The sequence below is a fragment of the Giraffa tippelskirchi genome, chromosome 4, assembly GCF_054371585.1.
Source record: "Giraffa tippelskirchi isolate mGirTip1 chromosome 4, T2T-mGirTip1v1.2.pri, whole genome shotgun sequence".
Lineage (NCBI taxonomy): Eukaryota > Metazoa > Chordata > Mammalia > Artiodactyla > Giraffidae > Giraffa > Giraffa tippelskirchi.
This window is the reverse complement of record NC_137278.1, coordinates 38123224-38142926: the sequence shown is the minus strand read 5'-3', so window position 1 is coordinate 38142926 and position 19703 is coordinate 38123224. Positions and strand designations below refer to the sequence as shown.

The window sequence follows — 19703 nt, the reverse complement described above, 5'->3', positions numbered from 1 at the left end:
TCGCTCTTTCATCAAGGCCTGCTGAGCCTTGCAGAGCTTACGTCAGATGGAAAAAGTAGCACAGAGTGGTTCACACATAACATTGCAGCAAAGTGGGTGGAGGCCAAGGCAGGTGTTTCCCACGATGGACGGGGAACAGTGACCTGTCTCCTCTTCACTTCCCTCTGCCTGTCTAGCTCTGTGAATTTTCACACACGAATCCCAGTCCTGGTGTCTCTCTTTACCACTAGAATATGTGCCTATCTGTGGGCTCTTAGGTGGTGCTAGTGGTAGAGAACCCGCCTGTCAATGCTGGAGACTTAAGAGATGCAGGTTCAATCCCTGGATCAGGAAGATCCCCTGGAGAAGGAAATGGCAGCCCTCCAGTATTCTTGCCTTTGAAATCCCATGTACAGAGGAGCCTGGCGGGCTACAATCCATGGGGTCACAAAGAGTCGGACACGACTGAAACGACTTAGCACACAGCACATGTGCCTCTATGGACTGTGAGCTTAGGTATGGATTTTGGGCTTTGAAGTTAGATTTCTTGCTGTATTCCTGGGCCAGTCACTTCACTTCTTTGAGCTCCAGTTCCTGGTCTGTGAAATATAGAGCTTTCCATGAAGACACAGGGTGAGCATTCAACCACACTGGACTTGACCCTGATAGTGTGCTTGCATGGTGGCTGGCACAGCTAAGACTTCACTAAATACAGCACTGTTTGTGTGGATCTTTCAGAGCAGGGATTCCATCTTCCCTGGCTGCACTGCTTGCATGGGTACAAGTGAACATATCTAGAAATCCCACAGATGTGTAGATCAGCCAACATTGTTTGAAAATATATACAAGGTCTGGTGGTGACTCACATTTCTCAGTAAAATATTTATTTTATTCGCTCAAGAAATATTTACTGAGAACCTTTAGTTGACCAAATGTTTTTCTAGGAGGTATGGTTAGATTGGTGAAAAATAATTTATAAAAATCCCTGCTCCTGGGAACCTACTTTCTCACGCCTGAACTTCTGTCTTTTCACACTTTGCGGTTTGTGATCGATAATGAATCCCCTTTTTTATATAAGAGGAATATGAGAGGGCTCCGGTCCACCAATAACTAGGTCAGACTGGAATCAACTATAGATATCAGGGTGCAGTAGAATGTATTTTTGTGTGCCAGGCTGCACAGCAAATGTTTGAAGCCTCATAAGTCTTGAGCTCACTAATTTAGAGGGTTTCCTCTATATTTTAAACTCTGCACGTTACCTAGCACCATGCTCTGCACATAGGAAATGCCCAAGAAATCTATCTGGTTGGTTAATTTAAAGGATATAAGTTTCTTTGTTAAAGAGAACATATCCTATGAATCTTCTGCCTGTGTGCAGGCTTAGTCGCTCAGTCCTGTCTGACTCGCTGTGACTCTTTCAACTGTAGCCCGCCAGGCTCCTCTGTCCATGAGATTTTTTCAGGCAAGAATACTGGAATGGGTTGCTATTTCCTCCCCTGGGGATTTTCTGGACCCAGGGATCAAACTCCTGCTTCCTGTGTCTCCTGCATTGTAGGTGGATTCTTTACCTGCTGAGCCTTATTCAACATTATTTTCTCTCCTTCTAATACACACACACACACACACACACACACACACACACACTTTCTTTCTCTGTTCCTTCCAATTAGCTTTTCTGAGCCAGACACAGTGAGGGTGCTCCTTCATGATACCAAATGAATAAGACATGGTCCTTGTCTCAAGAACTGCTTAATAGCTCTAGCACCTGCAGACATGCAATAAAAAGCACAAAGATATTTATTACTTACTACTGAGCCATAAAAACGAATGAAAATAATACAATTTGAAGCAACATGGATGCAACTAGAGGTTGTCATACTAAGTGAAGTAAGTCAGAAAGAGGAAGACAAATAACATATGATATCACTTATATGTGGGCTCTAAAATATGGCATAAATGAAACCATCTACAAAATAGGAACAGACTCACAGACATAGAGAACACTCTTGTGATTGCCAAGGGGATAGTGGGGGAAGGAGAGGGATGGACTGGGAGTTTGGGGTTAATAGATGCAAACTGTGAAATATAGGATGGATAAATAAGGTCCTACCATATAGCACAGGGAACTATATCCAATATCTTGTTACAAACCATAAAGAAAAAGGAAAGAATATGAAAAGGGATGTGGACACATGAGTCCCTGGTAGCTCAGTTGGTAAAGAATCTGCCTGCTGTGCAGGAGATCAGGCTCAATCCCCGGATCAGGAAGATCCCCTGGAGAAGGAAATGACAACCTACTCCAGTATTCTTCTTGGAGAATTCCATGGACAGAGGAGCCTGTCGGTTACTGTCCATCGAGTCACAAAGAGTCGGACATGACTGAGTGACTAACACACACACACAGACATATATGTAACTGAGTCACTTTTTTGTACAATGGTAATTAACACATAAATAAAAAAGAGATATTTATTCCCAAGCCATGGGACCTTTGCTCACCTACGCAGCCAAATATGCTTTTCTGAAAGAGAATACTGAGATCAGAAGCTCAAACAGTTCTTTGTAAAGGACCTCTTGCTTTTGAACAGTACTTGTATCTTTAAGGGTCCTCTAACAGAACACGGATGTTTGTGTGAGTGTGTGGTCAAGAGTCTCGGCAGAAAGGGTGATCAAGACTGAAACCAGCCAGTGCTCCTCTCATGAAGCTGTTACCTGGCGAGTGGCCACATCCATCCCTCCAGGGGTACTATCCACTCCTCCGGGATAGCTCCTGGCCCAGGGGTGTGAGATGGGCCAATACCGGCCCTGAATCTTTGCTTAGCATGGAATGACAGCCTTTCCTTTCACATCCCTTCCAGGCAGCAACCCCTGATCCATCGCTAAACTCTTGGGGAGAGTGGATTTTCTTGCTGTATTTCCTTTCTTCCACATTTACACCTAGTGCAAGCTCTCTGTAAAGAGAAGGAAAACAATATCCTTTTCTGCCTTGTATCTAAGTTGATCTCCAGTGCCCTGATTTAAAAATGTTTCCCTCAATACTAGTCTTCCCTGGGCTCAGCCTTTTCTTTGATTTCTGAACATCTGTTATGTTACTTTCCAGATAGGAGATTCTCACATCCTGCCTTTTACTTGCACCTCTTTTCCCCCAATAACCTCTTTCTGAACACACAGGCCTCACCTGTCAAAACCAGAATTCTGGGGAAGTCAAAGCTCTCAGTTCAGTTCAGTTCAGTCGCTCAGTCGTGTCCGACTCTTTGCGACCCCATGAACCACAGCATACCAGGCCTCCTTGTCCATTACCAGCTGCCGGAGTTTACCCAAACCCACGTCCATTGAGTCGGTGATGCCTTCCAACCATCTCACCCTCTGTCGTCCCCTTCTCCTCCTGCCTTCAATCTTTCCCAGCATCAGGGTCTTTTCCAATGAGTCAGCTATTCGCATGAGGTGGCCAAAGTATTGGAGTTTCAGCTTCAACATCAGTCCTTCCAATGAATATTCAGGACTAATCTCCTTTAGGATGGACTGGTTGGATCTCCTTGCAGTCCAAGGGACAATCAAGAGTCTTCCCCAACACCACAGTTCAAAAGCATCAATTCTTCGGCGCTCAGCTTTCTTCACAGTCCAGCTCTCACATCCATACATGACCACTGGAAAAACCATAGCCTTGACTAGACAGAGCTTTGTTGGCAAAGTAATGTCTCTGCTTTTTAATATGCTGTCTAGGTTGGTCATAACTTTCCTTCCAAGGAGTAAGCATCTTTTAATTTCATGGCTGCAATCACCAGCCTACCCTTATATTTCATCACACCCAGAACAGGACTCTCTTGCCCATTCCAGCCCACCACGCTCTCTGCTTCTTTCCCTACTTCTACAAAAGGGCCTCTGAGGTCTATGAGCTATCTGGAGGCAGGATTGTGTCTGGCTGATCTTAGATCCCAGATCCAGTTGCTGTTCCCAGTTTGTGCCAAGTGCTTGGCCAATATGCATAGAATGAATGGATGGAGAAGGTCCCCTCACCTGAACCACTCAAATCCCAAACCTTACACCCACCTCCTGTTCAGCCAGATGTGGGGCTCCAGTGATCCACCTCACCACTGCCTCTCCTATGCTCTCTGTTCCCCTGCCATCATCCTAATTCAGACCTCTGGATTTGTACCCAGAATATTGTACACTGTCCAGTTAGTTTTCCCCTTTTCCTTTCCTCCTTCCCTCTTCCTTCCGTCATCTCTTTCCTTTCATCACTTCTATCTTTTCTCTCATTTAATATAAAATGAAATTTATACTATGATAATAATGCCAGCAATTATGACCTTTAATGCCCATGTTTTATGAGGCAGACATAGGCTGACGCTTGTCCTCTTAGAGTTCAAGTAGAGAGGGAAGACAGAATAAGAAAAGGACCAGAAGGCATGATAAGTGTTTTGAAGGACGTGTATCCTCAGCTAAGAGGGACCAGAGCCCAGGGCTTGACTCAGTCTGCCTGGGCTGAAAAGTCTTCTTGTGGGAGGTATGGCCAGAAGTCTTAAAGGATGAACAAGAACATTCCAAGAGGTCCAACTGGGGGTGGCTAAGGATGGGTGGGAGAATGTTCCAGCAGAGAGACTAGAACATTGTCATGGATAAAGTTCAGGATGGGTATGGAGGAAGAGCAGAAAACACAGCAGGAGAATCACAAAGGATTCTGAATCCCATGGTAGGTAGTTTAGCCTTCATCTTTTGGGATAAAGATGTTGGAGGGTCATTGAAGGCTTCTAGGTCAAAGAGTAACATGGTTAGACTTGTGTTTCAGAAGGACCGTGTCATAAACAATGTCATCAGTGGGTTAGAGGTGAGATGGTGGGAGGGAGACAGGTCAGGCAACTATTGCAGAAATCCAGGGAGAGGATAAATGGGCCCAAAAAACCAGGTTGGGGTAAAGAGGAGGGATCAGAGAGAAAGAAAGCTGTTGATTGTGAGGATGTAGGAATGGGGCAGCCTTCTGAATTGGCTGGTTGACTGGGAAGAGCTCAGTCACAACAAACCATCGAAAAGCAGGTTTGAATGTGTCTGTTGCACAAGCCCGAAGAATGGGTGGGAGATGGGGGAGGAAGTGGTAAGTTCAACTAGCAACACATGACCTTGAGATCTTCACAGTGGTACATGTGGGCAGTTGGGTAGATGAGTCCACAGCTCCGGAGAGGGTGTCTGGGGGGCAGCCATGTAAATTCTACTCCCTTTTCAAATTTATTTAAACAAGGTTCCCAGACTAATGCACTGCTCAGATCAACATATTGAGAAAATATCTTCAGAGATTTCTGGCTTTGACCGAACTATTCCCATCTCACTCATATGTTCACAGCTTCTAAAATAGAATCTAAAAAATAAAAATAAAAATAAATAAAAAAAAAATAAAATAGAATCTAAACTGATGCAGAGTTGAGAGAAGTTGGAAGAAACATCTGCGAAGTAGACCCTAGAAGATTTTGTGATCGATTATCTGGAGGGGGAGGGGTCAGAAGATGAGAAGATAAAGAAAGGAAGTGATAATGCCTCCCCAGCTGACTTCTCTGTTTAAACTTCCTCCTTTAATTTTTTCTCATTCCAATTTGGGGCAAAAAGCAGCCAACTTCTACTGCAGAAACCTCATCATTGAGAATGTGGAACTTCTTCTGTGTCTTTTTTCTATGTCTCATCTCGCCCTCCCTCACCTGCAGACTAGAGTGCAGCCTATTCAGTTCAATTAAATCACTTGTCTATTTTATCACAGACTTCTCTTGCTCAGGTGTGTGAGATGGCTCCCTCTAACCTCTCAGATCAAGGCTGAACTTCTAACTCTGCCATCAGAAGCCACTTCTTCTTTGGACCCTCCAGTTTGATTTCTCTATTTGATGAAATGATACTCCCACCTTTATGGCCTGTTTCATCTCATGCTTGAAGTGCCAACCAATAGAACTTTCTGTGATGATGGAAATATTCTATGTTGTCTATTACTAGCCATGAGCCTCATGGGCTGTTGAGTACTTGAGATGTGGCTGGTGTGAACAAGGCACTGAATTTAATTTATTTTAATTCATTTTGATGTATGTAGCCAGTCATAGCAAGTGGTTACTATATTATTGGACAGTGCAGGTCTTGGGGCCTATTCTTTCTTTACCTACAAGAGTAAGGGTGGGTTTCCCACATCCCTCGAGTGTTCTGTCAACTTTTAACAACTGCCTTCCAACTGCCCACCTTGCCTCATTGGCCACTCGCCACCCCCTCTCCAGCCCACAGTCCAGCTCAGACTTCCTGCCCCAAGGGCTGGGAGCATGCACTAGTATGTGATGACTGGCTTACAAGCAAAGCTTATCACACTTATTATTTTCATTATAAGAAACAGCCCCCATAAATAGTAACAGATTTCTTTGTTTACTTTATTCAGGAACAAGTCACACCCACAGAGAAGAGAGATGCTCAAAGGAAAAAATCAGGGAATGTAGTCCAAACCAAGTTCAACTTGGGGCCCATCAGGCTTTCTTCTCTGGTATTTGACTCATCTCATGATAAGCAGGCTGGCTGAGGAGGCTTACCGAGGGCCGAGGTGGGAGACAGCTCTGATATGGCACAAAAGGAGCCCCAGCTTCTTTACTGTCTCATCAGAAACTCTGCTATCATCTCCCCAGTGTTCGGACCTGATTCTAGCAGTGGAAATTTGTTCTGAACCATCTGTCTTCATGGCCCAGTGCCCCAAGTCACATCACATTTGATGGACGTAAGGGTGAATGGGATCATTTCTGAAATATAACAGATGGTCAGCCAAGGCCTAGATCCCACACGTGCGGACAAAGTGGTCACTTACTTGTCACCAGGACATCAAGACCCCTCTTAACCAAGTCTGAGGACATAAGATTTGTATATCTACTCCTCCTTTGCCAGGCTATTCTGTAATGCACGGATGCTCTTGGGGGAGGTGTGGGGCTTCACATGTTTGTTTCTGTTACTGCTGTTTTTGCCACTTTTGTTGTTACTGTTCAGTCGCTCAGTCGTATCCGACTTCTGACCCTTTGTGACCCCATGGACTGTGGCACACCAGGTTTTCCTGTCCTTCACCATCTCCCGGAGTTGGCTCAAACTCATGTCCATTGAGTCAATGATGCCATCCAATCATTTCATCCTCTGTCACCCCCTTCTCCTCCTGCCCTCAATCTTTCCCAGCATCAGGGTCTTTTCCAATGATCAGTTCTTCACATCAGGTGGCCGAAGCGTTGGAGCTTCAGCATCAGTTCTTCCAATGATTATTCAGGGTTGATTTCCTTTAGGATTGACTGGTTTGGTCTCCTTGCAGTTCAAGGGATTCTCAAGAGTCTTCTCCAGCACCACAGTTTGAAAGCATCAATTCTTTGGCGCTCAGCCTTCTTTATGGTCCAACTCTCACAGTTTTTGCCACTACAGAGCATGAAAAATTTCCCAGAGCTATCCCAGCATCTGAATTCTTCTTCACTAAATTGGTTCTCTTCAGTCTCCAGTGTCTTTTTGGGTCCTGCTCCCCTGCTCCTACTTCTTCAGTGCTTCTGGAGTCCTCCAATTTCTCCTATCTCCTAGAGGAGTTCTAACAGTTTCTGTGGATCTCATTGGGGGCGGGGCATAGCCTGAGTCTGGGGAGACTGGAGTCTTCAGAACCACCACATGGCACCCACCTGATTCCCTCCTCTCCTGCACAGGCTGCCTTTGGTGGCATCACCCTAGAAGCCATATGAAGGTTTCTCATTATGCATTTGCTAGGAGGGATGCCATCCCTCCCAAGTCTGGTGCTGCTTCAGCTGAACGATCACATAAGTCTCACTGAGCTGGGCTACACAGAGGCTATTGAGATGAGAGGAGATCCCTGTGCATCCGTCAGAATCCCTCACTCTTCAGTCTTCTTCCAAAATTCTGAATACAAACCATTCTTTGCACTTCTGCCCTCTTTCTAGTACAAATATGAGTCTTTCCAAGTAACAGTCTCTGGCCTAGAGAGACACTTCTTCAAATTCCCTCCTCCCCATGGTACTCCTACCCATTCCCTCCTCCCCATGGTACTCCTACCCAAACCCTCCTCTGGTTCCTTCAGATCATTGAAACAGCCTTAGAGCAAGTGATCAGCCCCAGAGTGGCTGTTCTTTGAGTTACAGATGGAAGACCTTGAAGACAGCAATAAAGGGAAGAGCAAGATCTAAGATAAAATCCTTAACTGGCATGCCAGGACTCATGGATATAAAGCAAATGTGTTGCTAGCATGCTGCTGAATTGTCATCAGAATGTCAAGTTACTTTTTTAATACAGTGGGGTATCTGCACTTTTATGATGTCTGCGTGAAGGAGGTTGAATTAAGTATGTCTTGTGTCCTGGTGTACAACATAGGCTGACCTCTCCAGTCCCTGGTGAGAGGCAATGGGTGATGCTGCAAGCTGCACCTTGGGAATGACAGTATGTGACAGGAAGGCAGACCCTTTGTGGGGTCAAGGAAGCCCAGTTAGGGAAGAGTCCATCTCAGACAGCAATACAGGATGAAGTATATAAATAGGGTGGTAACTCTGGATCCAATTAGAGTCAGTGGAAGAAAGACTCTGTAATGCTGTATACAATTCTGGTGTTTGAAAGCAAGTTGTGAACAGAAATACAAGATGAAAAACCAACAGGTCTAGAAAAAGATTCAAAAAAGGAATCAAAAGCCATGAGGGAAGTTGTTGCTTCAATGCACTGAAGGTGGGAATGAAGGAAGAAGGAAGGTTTGATGATGGAGCAACATTTTGAAACGAACAGGTAAGTTTAGGAGATCCTCAACAGTGATCTCCATCTTCAAAATAGGAAGTAAAGTCATCTGTTGATAAAAATAATGAGTGACATTTGTTCACCTTGGACGAGGGACTGTGCAAAGTGGTTTATATATATATATATATATATATACACACATATATTAATTCATTTAATCTCCACAGCAATTCCATAGAATAGGGGCTATGATGATCTTAGTTTAACAAGTGAGGAAATAGGCTCAGAGAAGTTGCCTGATGTATCCAGGCTGAAAGATCCAAGAAAGGAAAAACTGGTCTTTAACCACGTGAGATGAGATGGGCTGAGAGAGGAGTTGGCTTAGTTCAGCTACGTCATGAATGTTCTGGGGACTGACAAAAGCTGGATAAAGGGATTATAAGATGGAGACTTCCTCCAGCAAGGAGGAGACTGCAGACACAGGAGACTGACAGGTATGGTGTTCACTCAGCACAAGGTTGAGGAGACAGGGAGCTCCAACATGGTTTTAAGGGCACTGTTGAATCAGCTGGGAAAGAAGGAAGGGGAGAAACAGAAAGGACACGCTGACCCGCGGGGGACTCCAGGTTGGCCGATCGATTGCTGTGGAAAGGAGGGAAGGAGAGAGTTATCCTCAGTGGGAGCTACCATGGAGACAAGCTGTGGTTGCCTGGACCTAATCTGATGACAGGCAGAGCTCTCCTGTGAAAACAAAAGGAAACTACATCGGGCAGTGGGTTGAAGGGTCTGGATTCAAATTCTGCTTCTGTGTCCTGTCGGCAGACTCATGTTCCTTTCAAATGCTTGTATGCTGTCAGCCACACAGGAGGGGCAACCCAACCAAAAGGGTCACAGGAAGGCAGCCACAGGGAGGCCCATGGTTCAGCAGAAAGGGCTATGAACACGCCCAGCGGGCAGGGGGACAGAAGGCACTTGACGACTCTGAGCAGAAAGATTTGAGAGATGCCCGCATCCTGCATGGTGGCTGTTAGGTCAGGGGTGAGGGGCTTTCGGGGGCAGCCAGGGCAGGGCAGAACCAGTGAGGTTGGGGAGCACAGCAACTCCTTCTATGGAAGAAGTCAGGCAGCTTCTGGCTGTTCTGCAGCTGCGTGGGACTCACCCTGAACCCTGAGAGCAAGAGGCACTATTTTCTCCCCTCTCTTGTCAGATATTGACTCCCACGCAGGAAAAAGGAAGCACCTTTTGTCAGATGCTGCGGCCACTTCCTCTTCAGACGGCTCCAGCCAATCTCTGGCTTTGTAGAAGGAGGGAGCAGACTCCAGCTGCCGGACCTTGCGGGTGGAGAGCCCCAGGGCCGGCGCTGGTGGGAGAGGGCCCCTCCGCTGGTTCGCTGGGTTCCGGGGCATCCTCTCTGCAGCAGATCTGGACCCCTGAGCCCAGCCTGGCTGGGGCCCAGTGCCTCCCGGGCCCTCCCTGTACACTGCTCACAGCCCAGGTCAGCCCGCCTGTCTGTCCCTCTCCACAGCTCGGTCAAGGAGCGTGATGACCGGAGAGCAGATGGCGGCCTCTCACCCTGCATCCACCCCCAACCCGCTGGAAAGACCCATCAAGATGGGCTGGCTGAAGAAGCAGAGGTCCATCGTGAAAAACTGGCAACAGAGGTACTTCGTGCTGAGGGCGCAGCAGCTCTATTACTACAAGGATGAGGAGGACGTAAAGCCACAGGTACCAACCCGGCTGTTTGTCCCTTCTTCCTACAGCAGTCTCCTCCCGGGCTTGGGAGGTGGATAGAGGACCGGAGATCCCTATAAACTCACAGGGGGCTTCTCACTAGGATAACATCCTGTCTATTCGAAAGGACTTCTCTCTGTCTTTCTCACCCTTGTCAAGATAATATAAACTGGGCTTCAGAGATGACAGGGTGATGATCCTCCACGGAGCCCCAAGATGATCACTGGGGCTCTTCCTAAACACAGCACTAAGTCAAGCCTGGCAGCTATGGTCTCTTCTTTTTAACTTTTTATTTTGTATTGGGGTATAGCCAATTAGCAATGCTGTGATAGTTTCAGGTGAACAGCGAAGGGGACTCCATGACAGCGTGGTCTTGATGGGGATGCAGAGCACAAGGGCTCAGGGAGAGTGGATTTGGGTTCAGGAAAATTGGTCTGAGGCTTTGATTTATTTGTCTGTTCAATCAGTATTTGTTGAGCATCTACTTTGCACCAGGCACTGTTTGGGGGAATTGAAATAACCCCAGTGAGTAAAACAGATTAAAAAAAAAAAAAAAAAAAAACCCTGCCAGGTGGAGATTAGAAGATGGGGTGGGGAAGACAGAAAATAAACAATCATTAAGAAAAGTATGTGGTTTGTTAGAAAATGACTATTTCTATGAGAAAAAAAATAGAGTGGGCTAGGGGGGTTGGTCATTTGAGAGAGGTGGTACTATTTCAAGAAGGGTGGTCAGAAAGATTTCATGAAGAGGGGGACATCTGAACAAAGATTAAGGAGTGGTAATTGGCCAGGCAGATCTCTGGGGAAAGAGCACTCCAGGTGGCAGGGACAGCCAGTGCAAAGGCCCTGAGGCCTGAGGCCTGAGATGGTGTGTCTGATATGTGTGGGAGACAGCAAGGAGGGCAGAGCGGGGATGTAAGAGATAGAGAATGAGAGTATCAGAGGGGATGAAGTCAGAGAGGAGAGGGCAGGAGGAGGGGGTGCAAATTGCAAAGGACGTGGTAAGCCTCTGTAAGGACTTGAGCCTTTATACTGAGATAAATGGGAGGCCTAACAAGGTTTCCAGCAGAAAGGGGTCATTCTTGGTGTGTGTTGTAAAAAGATGGCTCTGGCTACCATGCTCCAAAATAGATCCAAGGCGGAAGTGGGGAGGCATAAGGGTGATTTAGATGAGAGGCTATAATGTTTAGAGTCTCAATAGGAGTTGGGGACTGCAGGAAAATGACCAGATTGCCTGACATACTGTGAAAGTACAGTAAATGGGACTTAGAGGTGGAGTAGATGGGGCCAGAGAGGGCTTTGATCCTAAATCTTGGGCTTGGGTCTTTTCTTCTTGCCTCATGGCCATTGTGGTGAATGAGAGCAAAAGGAGATGTTAGTAACAGCTGAGAGACCCCAGGTGTAAATTGTATGTCTCAAGGCAACCAGGAGGGCTGGACACCCTCTCCTGGAGTGGTGGAGGTGAAAGAGTAGGCTTGGCTGGAAGGGTTTTACGAGGGAGGACAGACTCTAGAACCTTCTGGAGGCAGGAAAAAAATCCCCAAGAAGGGTGAAGATACTGAAAGTGGGTGACAGAGTATGTAAAGACACAAGAAAGTTCTTTTGGAAGGGGACAGTTCTCTCTAAGGGCAGGCTTGAGGCTCTGGGACATATCTGCAGTGCCTGGTTGGCCCTCCACCCAGAGGGCTGGGAGTGTTTGTTCCTGTAGAGGCTGGAGAAGGGCTGGAGACCCCATCACTGACTGAGTTCTTGATCAGTGTCCTGTGTGTAGTAACCAGACTTTCTTCACTTGACAAACAGACCCCATCAGAGTCAAGCAAGTACAGGCTAAGATGGAGTTCCTAGTGCGTTAATAGTGAGGCAGGAAGTCTTCCCATCTGTGAAGAGTGAGGGAGATAGCAATGCGTTGGCCTTCTCAAATCAGCAGAAAGGGCAGCTCAGTGAGACTTACTTCACTGAGGTGTAGTGGGGGGAGCTTATGTTTGGTTCTACTACCATCCAGCCATGTAATTATTTAGTTTTTCTAGACCTCTCTTTCTTCTTTTGTAAAATGAGACAGTCATCTGTCACAGGATTATATGAAGCACATGTAAAAAGTTGTTTTGTAAAAGCATAAACTGATGTCAAAGGGTAAAATAAATTATTGGTGGTTCTAACTTTTCTCCCTTACCTTGGGAGGAGGAAACTCAGAATCCTCTCAGGATTAAATTAATAAAGCTGCTTCTAGGATGACAAGTGTGGCTTATTTTTTAGGAAACCTATTAATGTACCAAACCAATAAGCCAAGATCAAGAAGTCAAATGAGAAAAATTACACAACCCCTAAAGAGATGGCTGAAAAGAGAATTTTATAAAATTCAAAACTCATTTCAGATATAAAAAGTTTTTTTAAAAAAGCTTTTAGTAATAAAATGATAGTTTCTTAGAATATTTTACATTATATGGGTATGAACACTTTGGCTACAAAAGCCATATGGGAACATGGTAGGAAATTTGGAGGACGCAGAAAATCAGAAAGTAGAAAATAAAAATTATCCCATCAGGAAGAAATAGCTACCCAAATCCTCAATTTTTCTGGTTTTTTTCTATGCATACGCATTTAGAAATATCTATTCTAAGTGCAAAATTAGTATAATAATATTTTAATTAAAAATTAACACTATGTCATGAATATTGTCCCCTATTATTAAATATTCTTCTACAATGTAGTTCTTAGTGGTGGCAAAATAACATCTTGTGTGGACATTCTATAATTTTTTAACCAATTTCATCCTAGAGTTTAGTTGAGAATTTGGGCTGATGTTTCTATATTACTGTAACAAACAAGAATTAAGTGGACATCTTGTAGACTTTTCATATATCCATCATTATTTCATTAAGATAAAGAAAAATCTATACAAACTAAAGAACTTTTATTATACTATCATTTAACATTGTTTTGGGATTCATAGACATTACAAATATCTTGAAGTGAAATGAAAGATATGAACTAAATTCATGGGAAAAAATAAAGGTCTATTTCCACCCTATGTTTCACACCATTCATGATGCTGGATGGATTAAAGACTTACATGTGAAAACAAGTTCTTAAAGATCTGAGAAGAAAGTGTAATTACCTGCATGATCTTTGGGAAGCAAGTGTTTCTTAAGCACATTTTAATTTCTTAAGCTGATTTTAATTGCATAAATAAAAATGTCTCTACCTTAAAAACCAAAATAATAAGGTGAAAAGGCAAGGAATAAACAGGAAAAACTGTTCATATACATCTGGTAAATATTCTTCATATCTTAAGTACTCTCAAACCTATAAGAAACAGCAATAGGAAAATGAGCAAAAGACTTAAACAATTTCCCAAAGAAATGTAATAGCCAAAAGGCATACGTAAAAAATTTCACTCTCAGTCATAATTAAAGACATGCAATGGAAGCTAATGAGATATCGTTGTCCTTTTATAAAACCGGCAAAGATTTTCTAGAAATTCCAATATTAGTGAAGACTAGGGAACAGGAATTCTCATGCACCGTTGGTAGAAATAAGAATCTGTTCAACCTTTGTGGAGAGTAATATGCCTCTTTAAAAATGCAAATTTTTGACCCTGCATTCCTAATGTAGGGGTTTATAATAGTGACATAGAAAGAATATATAGCAAAAGGGGCTAAGTTATATCAGGCAATTTCTATATATTTATACAATAGAATATAATTCAGCTGTTGATGCCGAAACTGATACTTTTTGAAAATGAAAGACATTGATAATTCAATTGCTTTGAAAAAAAAGCAGTTAACAGCAGAGGATGATTTATATGCTAATCCCACTTTTGAGGGAAAAAAGAATCATGAATCTGTAATTTATGGGAATAGACTTGGAAAGAAATACACAGAGGTGTTAACTGAGTTATCTGAGTACTGGAGTTACACAAAACTTTAATTTTCTCTTTCTCTATGACTAAAATATAAATTAGTTGTAAATTTAAAAAGAACACACATCCCTAAAAAACTCAAAACACAAAAATGCTGCAATCATCTTAGAGCAATGATATGAAAAAGGCCCTCATGTATACTGATGATGAGTACGGGCAGCCTTTCTAGACAGCAATTTGGCTAGATTTCTAAGAGCCAAAAATATCATATCCAGAATGACCCTGTCATTCTGGTTTTAAGAAGCTCTTCAAAAGAAATCAGATATGTGCAGTGCTACTTGTAATGAGAAACAGTGGATGAAGTGTCTGACAAAGGAGAATGATTAAGTAAATTACAGAGCCCTGTGTAATGGACTCTTATTTATGCTCTTCCAGGGGGGGTTTGGGAGAAGGCAATCTGTACATTTTTTCCTCTGAGTTCTCAGAAAGGTCTGTCCAGCTCTAATAGTATAATGCCCTGTAAGTCCATGACCTAGTTTTCTACAACTCATTCCAAAAGTTTCTTTGTCGAGGAAGTTGTTTAAAACAGAATCTCAGTGAATTGCTCTCAAGTCTCTGCTACAATGATGGTTTTAGACAATCCTGGCGTAGTTGTCCCGTTGCTTCATCTGCTTTCTCTGAAGTCAGTACAGACGGTTGTCTATTGGGGGCATGCTGGGAAGTATTTAACCAACAGCCTGCTGGTAGAGGAACTATTTTGGATGAAGCACTTGCCAGTTTCTGTGGTGTAAATACTCGCACCATGGCTGATTCAAGCTACCAGCATCCCTGAACTCAGAATTGAGAACAGAAGTACAGTAGCACAGTGTTAGACACTTTCTACCACACAGATTGATTAAATGTAAATAACTATATGAAGAAAAATGATAGTCAAATAGAGCAAATCATTTGGTAAATAGAAATTTTTTTTTATATTTATATGAGATGATAGATGTTCACTAAAGTTATTACAGTGATCATTTCATGATGCTTGGGGGTTAAATCATTGTGCTGTGTACCTTGAACTTGGACAGTGTGGTGTGTCGCTTGTGTCTCAGGAGAACTGCAAGAAAAAAAAAAGAATTAGAAAATGATGAATTCTGAATAGTACTATCTTTATTTTTAATATAAAATATTTCATTGAAAGTTCATATAATTTAACTTTTAATAATGGCTATGAGCTATGGGAACAAAACAAAACACTTGTTTTTTAAACAGGAGAGAGCACTGCCTGGTAGGAAGAAAAATAAAATGTCATTTCAGAGGTATCTGTCTCTCCTAAGTCCATCTCTAAACTATTATTTGATAAATTTAATCCAAATAGAGTAAAAATAAAACACAAAATGTGTACCATTTATTGAACGCTTGCTTGGTGCTGGGATCTGTGTTAAAAGTCCTGCATATACTATCCAGCAGCATAATCTCAGGGTCAGTTTTTTCCTGAGGCCACTGATATTTAAAGATAATAGGGAGTGTGTAGGTGGTGGCTATTTTTAAATAATACAATTAGAGAAGTATAAGCAGATATTTTTTATTTTCCTTCTTCCCCTGCCTCCCTCCTCCCCCTTCCTTTTCCTCTTCCCCTTTCTCCCCTCCCCCTCCTCTTCCTCTTCTTATTTTTTTTCTACTCTTTTTCTCAGTCTTAGCCATTTTCATTTCTAGACCCCCAAGGAACATTTATTCTTTCGGGATCCCGAGCTGATATGAGAGTTGCTTAAGACTCTTCCTTTGTAGCTTCTCTGTTGCCAATCCTTTCATCCGTGGTTTGTTCTAGAAATAAGACGTCCCTGTTTACTCAACTCTGAATCAGATACACTACCTCTTACAGTCAGTGAGATGTAAATTATGAGTGAGTAACTCTAGGACAAATTAGTTAAATCCTTTCCTGCAGTTACTTAGACTTTGAAAGCATTGGTTTCCTCATCTGTAAAATGGGTGTGGCCATCCTGCCCTGCTTTTGATTTGGGGCTGTTCTGAGGTCTAAGGAGATATTGCATGTGACGGTGCACTGTCAGTGGTAAAGCAGTGAGTGTACACGTGGTGGAAGTGACTTGTTTTTCTGATGACATTTTCATGTGTAAGGTCACAAGTTCCACCCTCACTCTTCTACCCCCCCAGCCTCCCCACCCCCATGAATCCATGATCCTCCTCCCCTGTCCCTTCAGGGGACATTATGCTGAAGGGTCTCAGCACCTCAGCTGTGATGTGAAGAGCACAGGCTGTGAACTCACTTCTGAGATGAATTTCTGCCACTTGCTAGCTCTGTGACGTTGGGCAAATCACAGAACCATTCTGATCCCATTTCCTCACTTGTGAATTTGTGTAGCAATACTTTACTTGGAGAATTGATGAAAGGACTAAGTGAATAATACACAGGTGAAGTGCTTAGCAAAGGCACAGACTCCTGGAGTGTGCTGCTTAGAAGCTCTTGCTGCTGCTAAGTACTGCATCTCCTTGATGACCTTGGTTCAGTCCTCAGTGCCCCCTCTGGTGATCTGGCAGGTGGTAGGATCCACCCCCTAGTCTCAACATGGCCTCCACAGAGCTCAGGTGTCTGGTTTGGCCATGAATTTTGGCTCTTGGAAAAGTAGGAAGAGACACAGGTTGTTGACAGCACCCTCTCGGCTCATTCTCTGGTCAAGACCTTGTCCTCTTTGTCTCTCAGGCACCTCCCTTGTGCTCACATTGCTGCCACTTAATTTGACTGCGGTCTGAACAGCTGAAGGGCCCCATTCGAAGCTGAGATGCTAGCTTTCATGTTCCTCTCCACCAGCCCATCACTATCCTGCCTGTCCTCCAACTTAAGTTTAGTTTGAAGCTGATGACATTTCTGTTTATCTTAAAGGCCTCACTTTCAATCTTTCAGGGCTGCATGTATCTACCTGGAAGTACAATCAAGGAGATCGCCACAAATCCAGAAGAAGCGGGGAAGTTTGTCTTCGAAGTCATTCCAGGTAGGTGACAAAAAGTGGGAGAGATGTTCGTTACATTCCTGTGTTACTTCTGATCCCAGAAGTCAAGGCTACATTCAGTGAGTCTGGCAACCAGCTAGCCAACCAACCTAGTAAGAATGCATAATAGTTCTATATATAGTTAATCATCCTATACTAGTTCATTAATAACATGGAAACTAAGTAGATGTACATCTGATTCAGCTCTGTAAGCATTTCATGGGCACCCGCTCGGAGCCAGGTATTCACTAGGCACCGGGACACTGATCTGAAAGTATATCATCCTCACTAACTAAAAGGGAGCATCCCACCAGGGCTCAGAGGTTGGTAAAGAATCTGCCTACCAATGAAGGAGACACAGGATCGATTCCTGGATCAGGAAGATCCCCTGGAGAAGGAATTGGCAACGCACTCCAGTATTCTTGCCTGGGAAATCCCATGGATAGGGGAGCTTGGCAAGCTATAGTCCATGGGGTCGCAAAAATATTGAACTCGACTTAGCAACTAAGAAACAGCATGAAAAAGAGCTTAGCTTTGAAGGAGAGTGGGACAATAAAATGAACAAAGTATAAATTGAAGCTTGAGAAACTGCCGTGTTGATAGGTCAAAAATGGTCGATAGTCAGCAGTCTCATATGGTGCAATGCGGTCTACTAAGAAATGACACCTCCAACTTCCTGAGTATTTATTACGTGTCAGGTGCTGTAATTCACCTATTACACAAGTGAACAGCACACTGGAGATGCCCTTTCTAATCAAGAGTTACCTTCCTGGAACTCATGTAGGGAACGGGGGTATTTGTCTCAGTTTGTCTCAGGGGGAGTTGATGTGTCACACTGAAGCTGCTTCTGCCTGTCTCTTGCCCCACCAGGAACTCCAGGGCTGTTGATCCAGCTCTACAGCCAGCTTTTGCTGCTGCCATGGTGACACAGCAGGAGAGGCCCCAAGTCCCCTGAGTGCCCCTTCCCTTAATTCTCTTTTTAACCCTCACACAAGTCAGTCGTATGCATAAGAAACTTGAGGGGGAAGGCAGTATAGCAGAGAGGGTAGATGTGCACTCTCTGGAGCCAGCTTGCCTGGGACCACATCTGGCCCTGCCGTTTGCTATGTGTGTGACAGAGTAAAGTGAAAGTCGCTCAGTCGTGTCCAACTCTTTGTGACCTCACCAGGTCCGTGGAATTCTCCAGGCAAGAATACTGGAGTGGATTGCCTTTCCCTTCTCCAGGGGGTCTTCCTGACCCAGGGATCGAACCTGGGTCTCCTGCATTGCAGGCAGATTCTTTACCATCTGAGCCACCAGGGAAGCCCCTGCTATGTGTGTAATTGTGATCAGTTATTGAATTTAATTATTTAATTATTTAATTTCTCCTTGCCTCTGTTTCTTTACCTGTGAAATAGAGACAATGATGATGGTAGTGAGGATTAAGTAAACAAATATATATGTCACACTCGGTATAGCACCTGGTTACAGTGTCATGTCAGTGTTTGATGTTTTGGCAGTAACTAGAGGAAACTGTAAAATTCAGAAATCAATCTCCAAACTGGCTATGACTGTTTATAGAAAACAAAGAAAAATAGGATTTTTTTTTTAAAGTTCAGCTCTTCCTAAGTGGCCACCTCATGGGCCTTCCCTTGATTTTTATCTGAGGAGCTATCCATTTTTCTTCCTTCTGAAAGGAAGAGCCTACTTTTCTAATCTCTCCTTTCTGGGAGAACTCCACCCCTTTCCCACAAAGTTTCTTCTCTTTCTCGGGCCCCTTTCCCAGCACAAATCATGAGACACAGCCACTTATGATAACTTGTGTCCCATAGCCTGATTTTTCAATATAGGGTGACCCTACTGAGAGCTCCAACTAGAAATTTACTGTGGGCTTTGCACCAAGAATCCAGTGCCTTTGGAGACTGCTGTGCTAGGGTAGGGTGAAGATCTGTGCTCTCATCGTACCTTATACTTGCAGTTGTCTCCTGGGCTGCTGGGGCAGTTCTTGGGCAGATTCACACATGTATGTAGGTGCACGCACACACTCATCACATAAGGAAAAACAACACTTACAAAGCAATAGTAAGGTAGGGAGCCATTTTCCCAAACATGTCATCATTCACCCGACCTGAAATGAGACAATGCTTTCTGGTACAATGGAGAGAATTTTCAGTTCCTTTCTTGGACATCTTTTTGTACTAGATGATTCTCAGGGGCCAACCCTGGCATAAGAAATGGCCTTCCTAATCAGGGCCCCCTCTCTGTGATCACCAGTGTTAGCTGTACAAAGCCCACAGAGAAGAATTCCATTGTTGTTATGCTCTGCTTTTCTTTATTTGGAGCCGGCAAAGATTTGAGGCAGGCTTCCCTTCCCTGCTTAACTCAAGCAGAATGACAATCTCCCACCCAAAGGGAATCACCAGGTAGAGGGGGGCTATTCCTTCTGTGGAATATGT

General features: G+C 43.9%; 1 protein-coding gene and 1 long non-coding RNA gene across 7 annotated transcripts in view; one reads left to right on the top strand and one right to left on the bottom strand.

The window, feature by feature from the left end:
* ARHGAP25 (Rho GTPase activating protein 25) overlaps positions 1-19703 on the top strand; it is an 87627-nt gene that overhangs the window by 28962 nt on the left and 38962 nt on the right. For all 6 annotated transcript variants that reach the window (XM_081595683.1, XM_081595682.1, XM_081595687.1 and 3 more), the window contains exons 2-3: positions 10214-10413; positions 17184-17271. In XM_081595683.1, coding sequence (XP_081451809.1) covers positions 10214-10413; positions 17184-17271 — 288 coding nt within the window. The remainder of the gene's footprint in view (positions 1-10213; positions 10414-17183; positions 17272-19703) is intronic.
* On the bottom strand, positions 15226-18384 carry LOC145547063 (uncharacterized). Its single transcript, XR_014083512.1, has 3 exons — positions 17613-18384; positions 17200-17378; positions 15226-15380 (listed from the first exon to the last, which is right to left on the bottom strand). It is a non-coding gene; the product is annotated as an uncharacterized LOC145547063 (long non-coding RNA).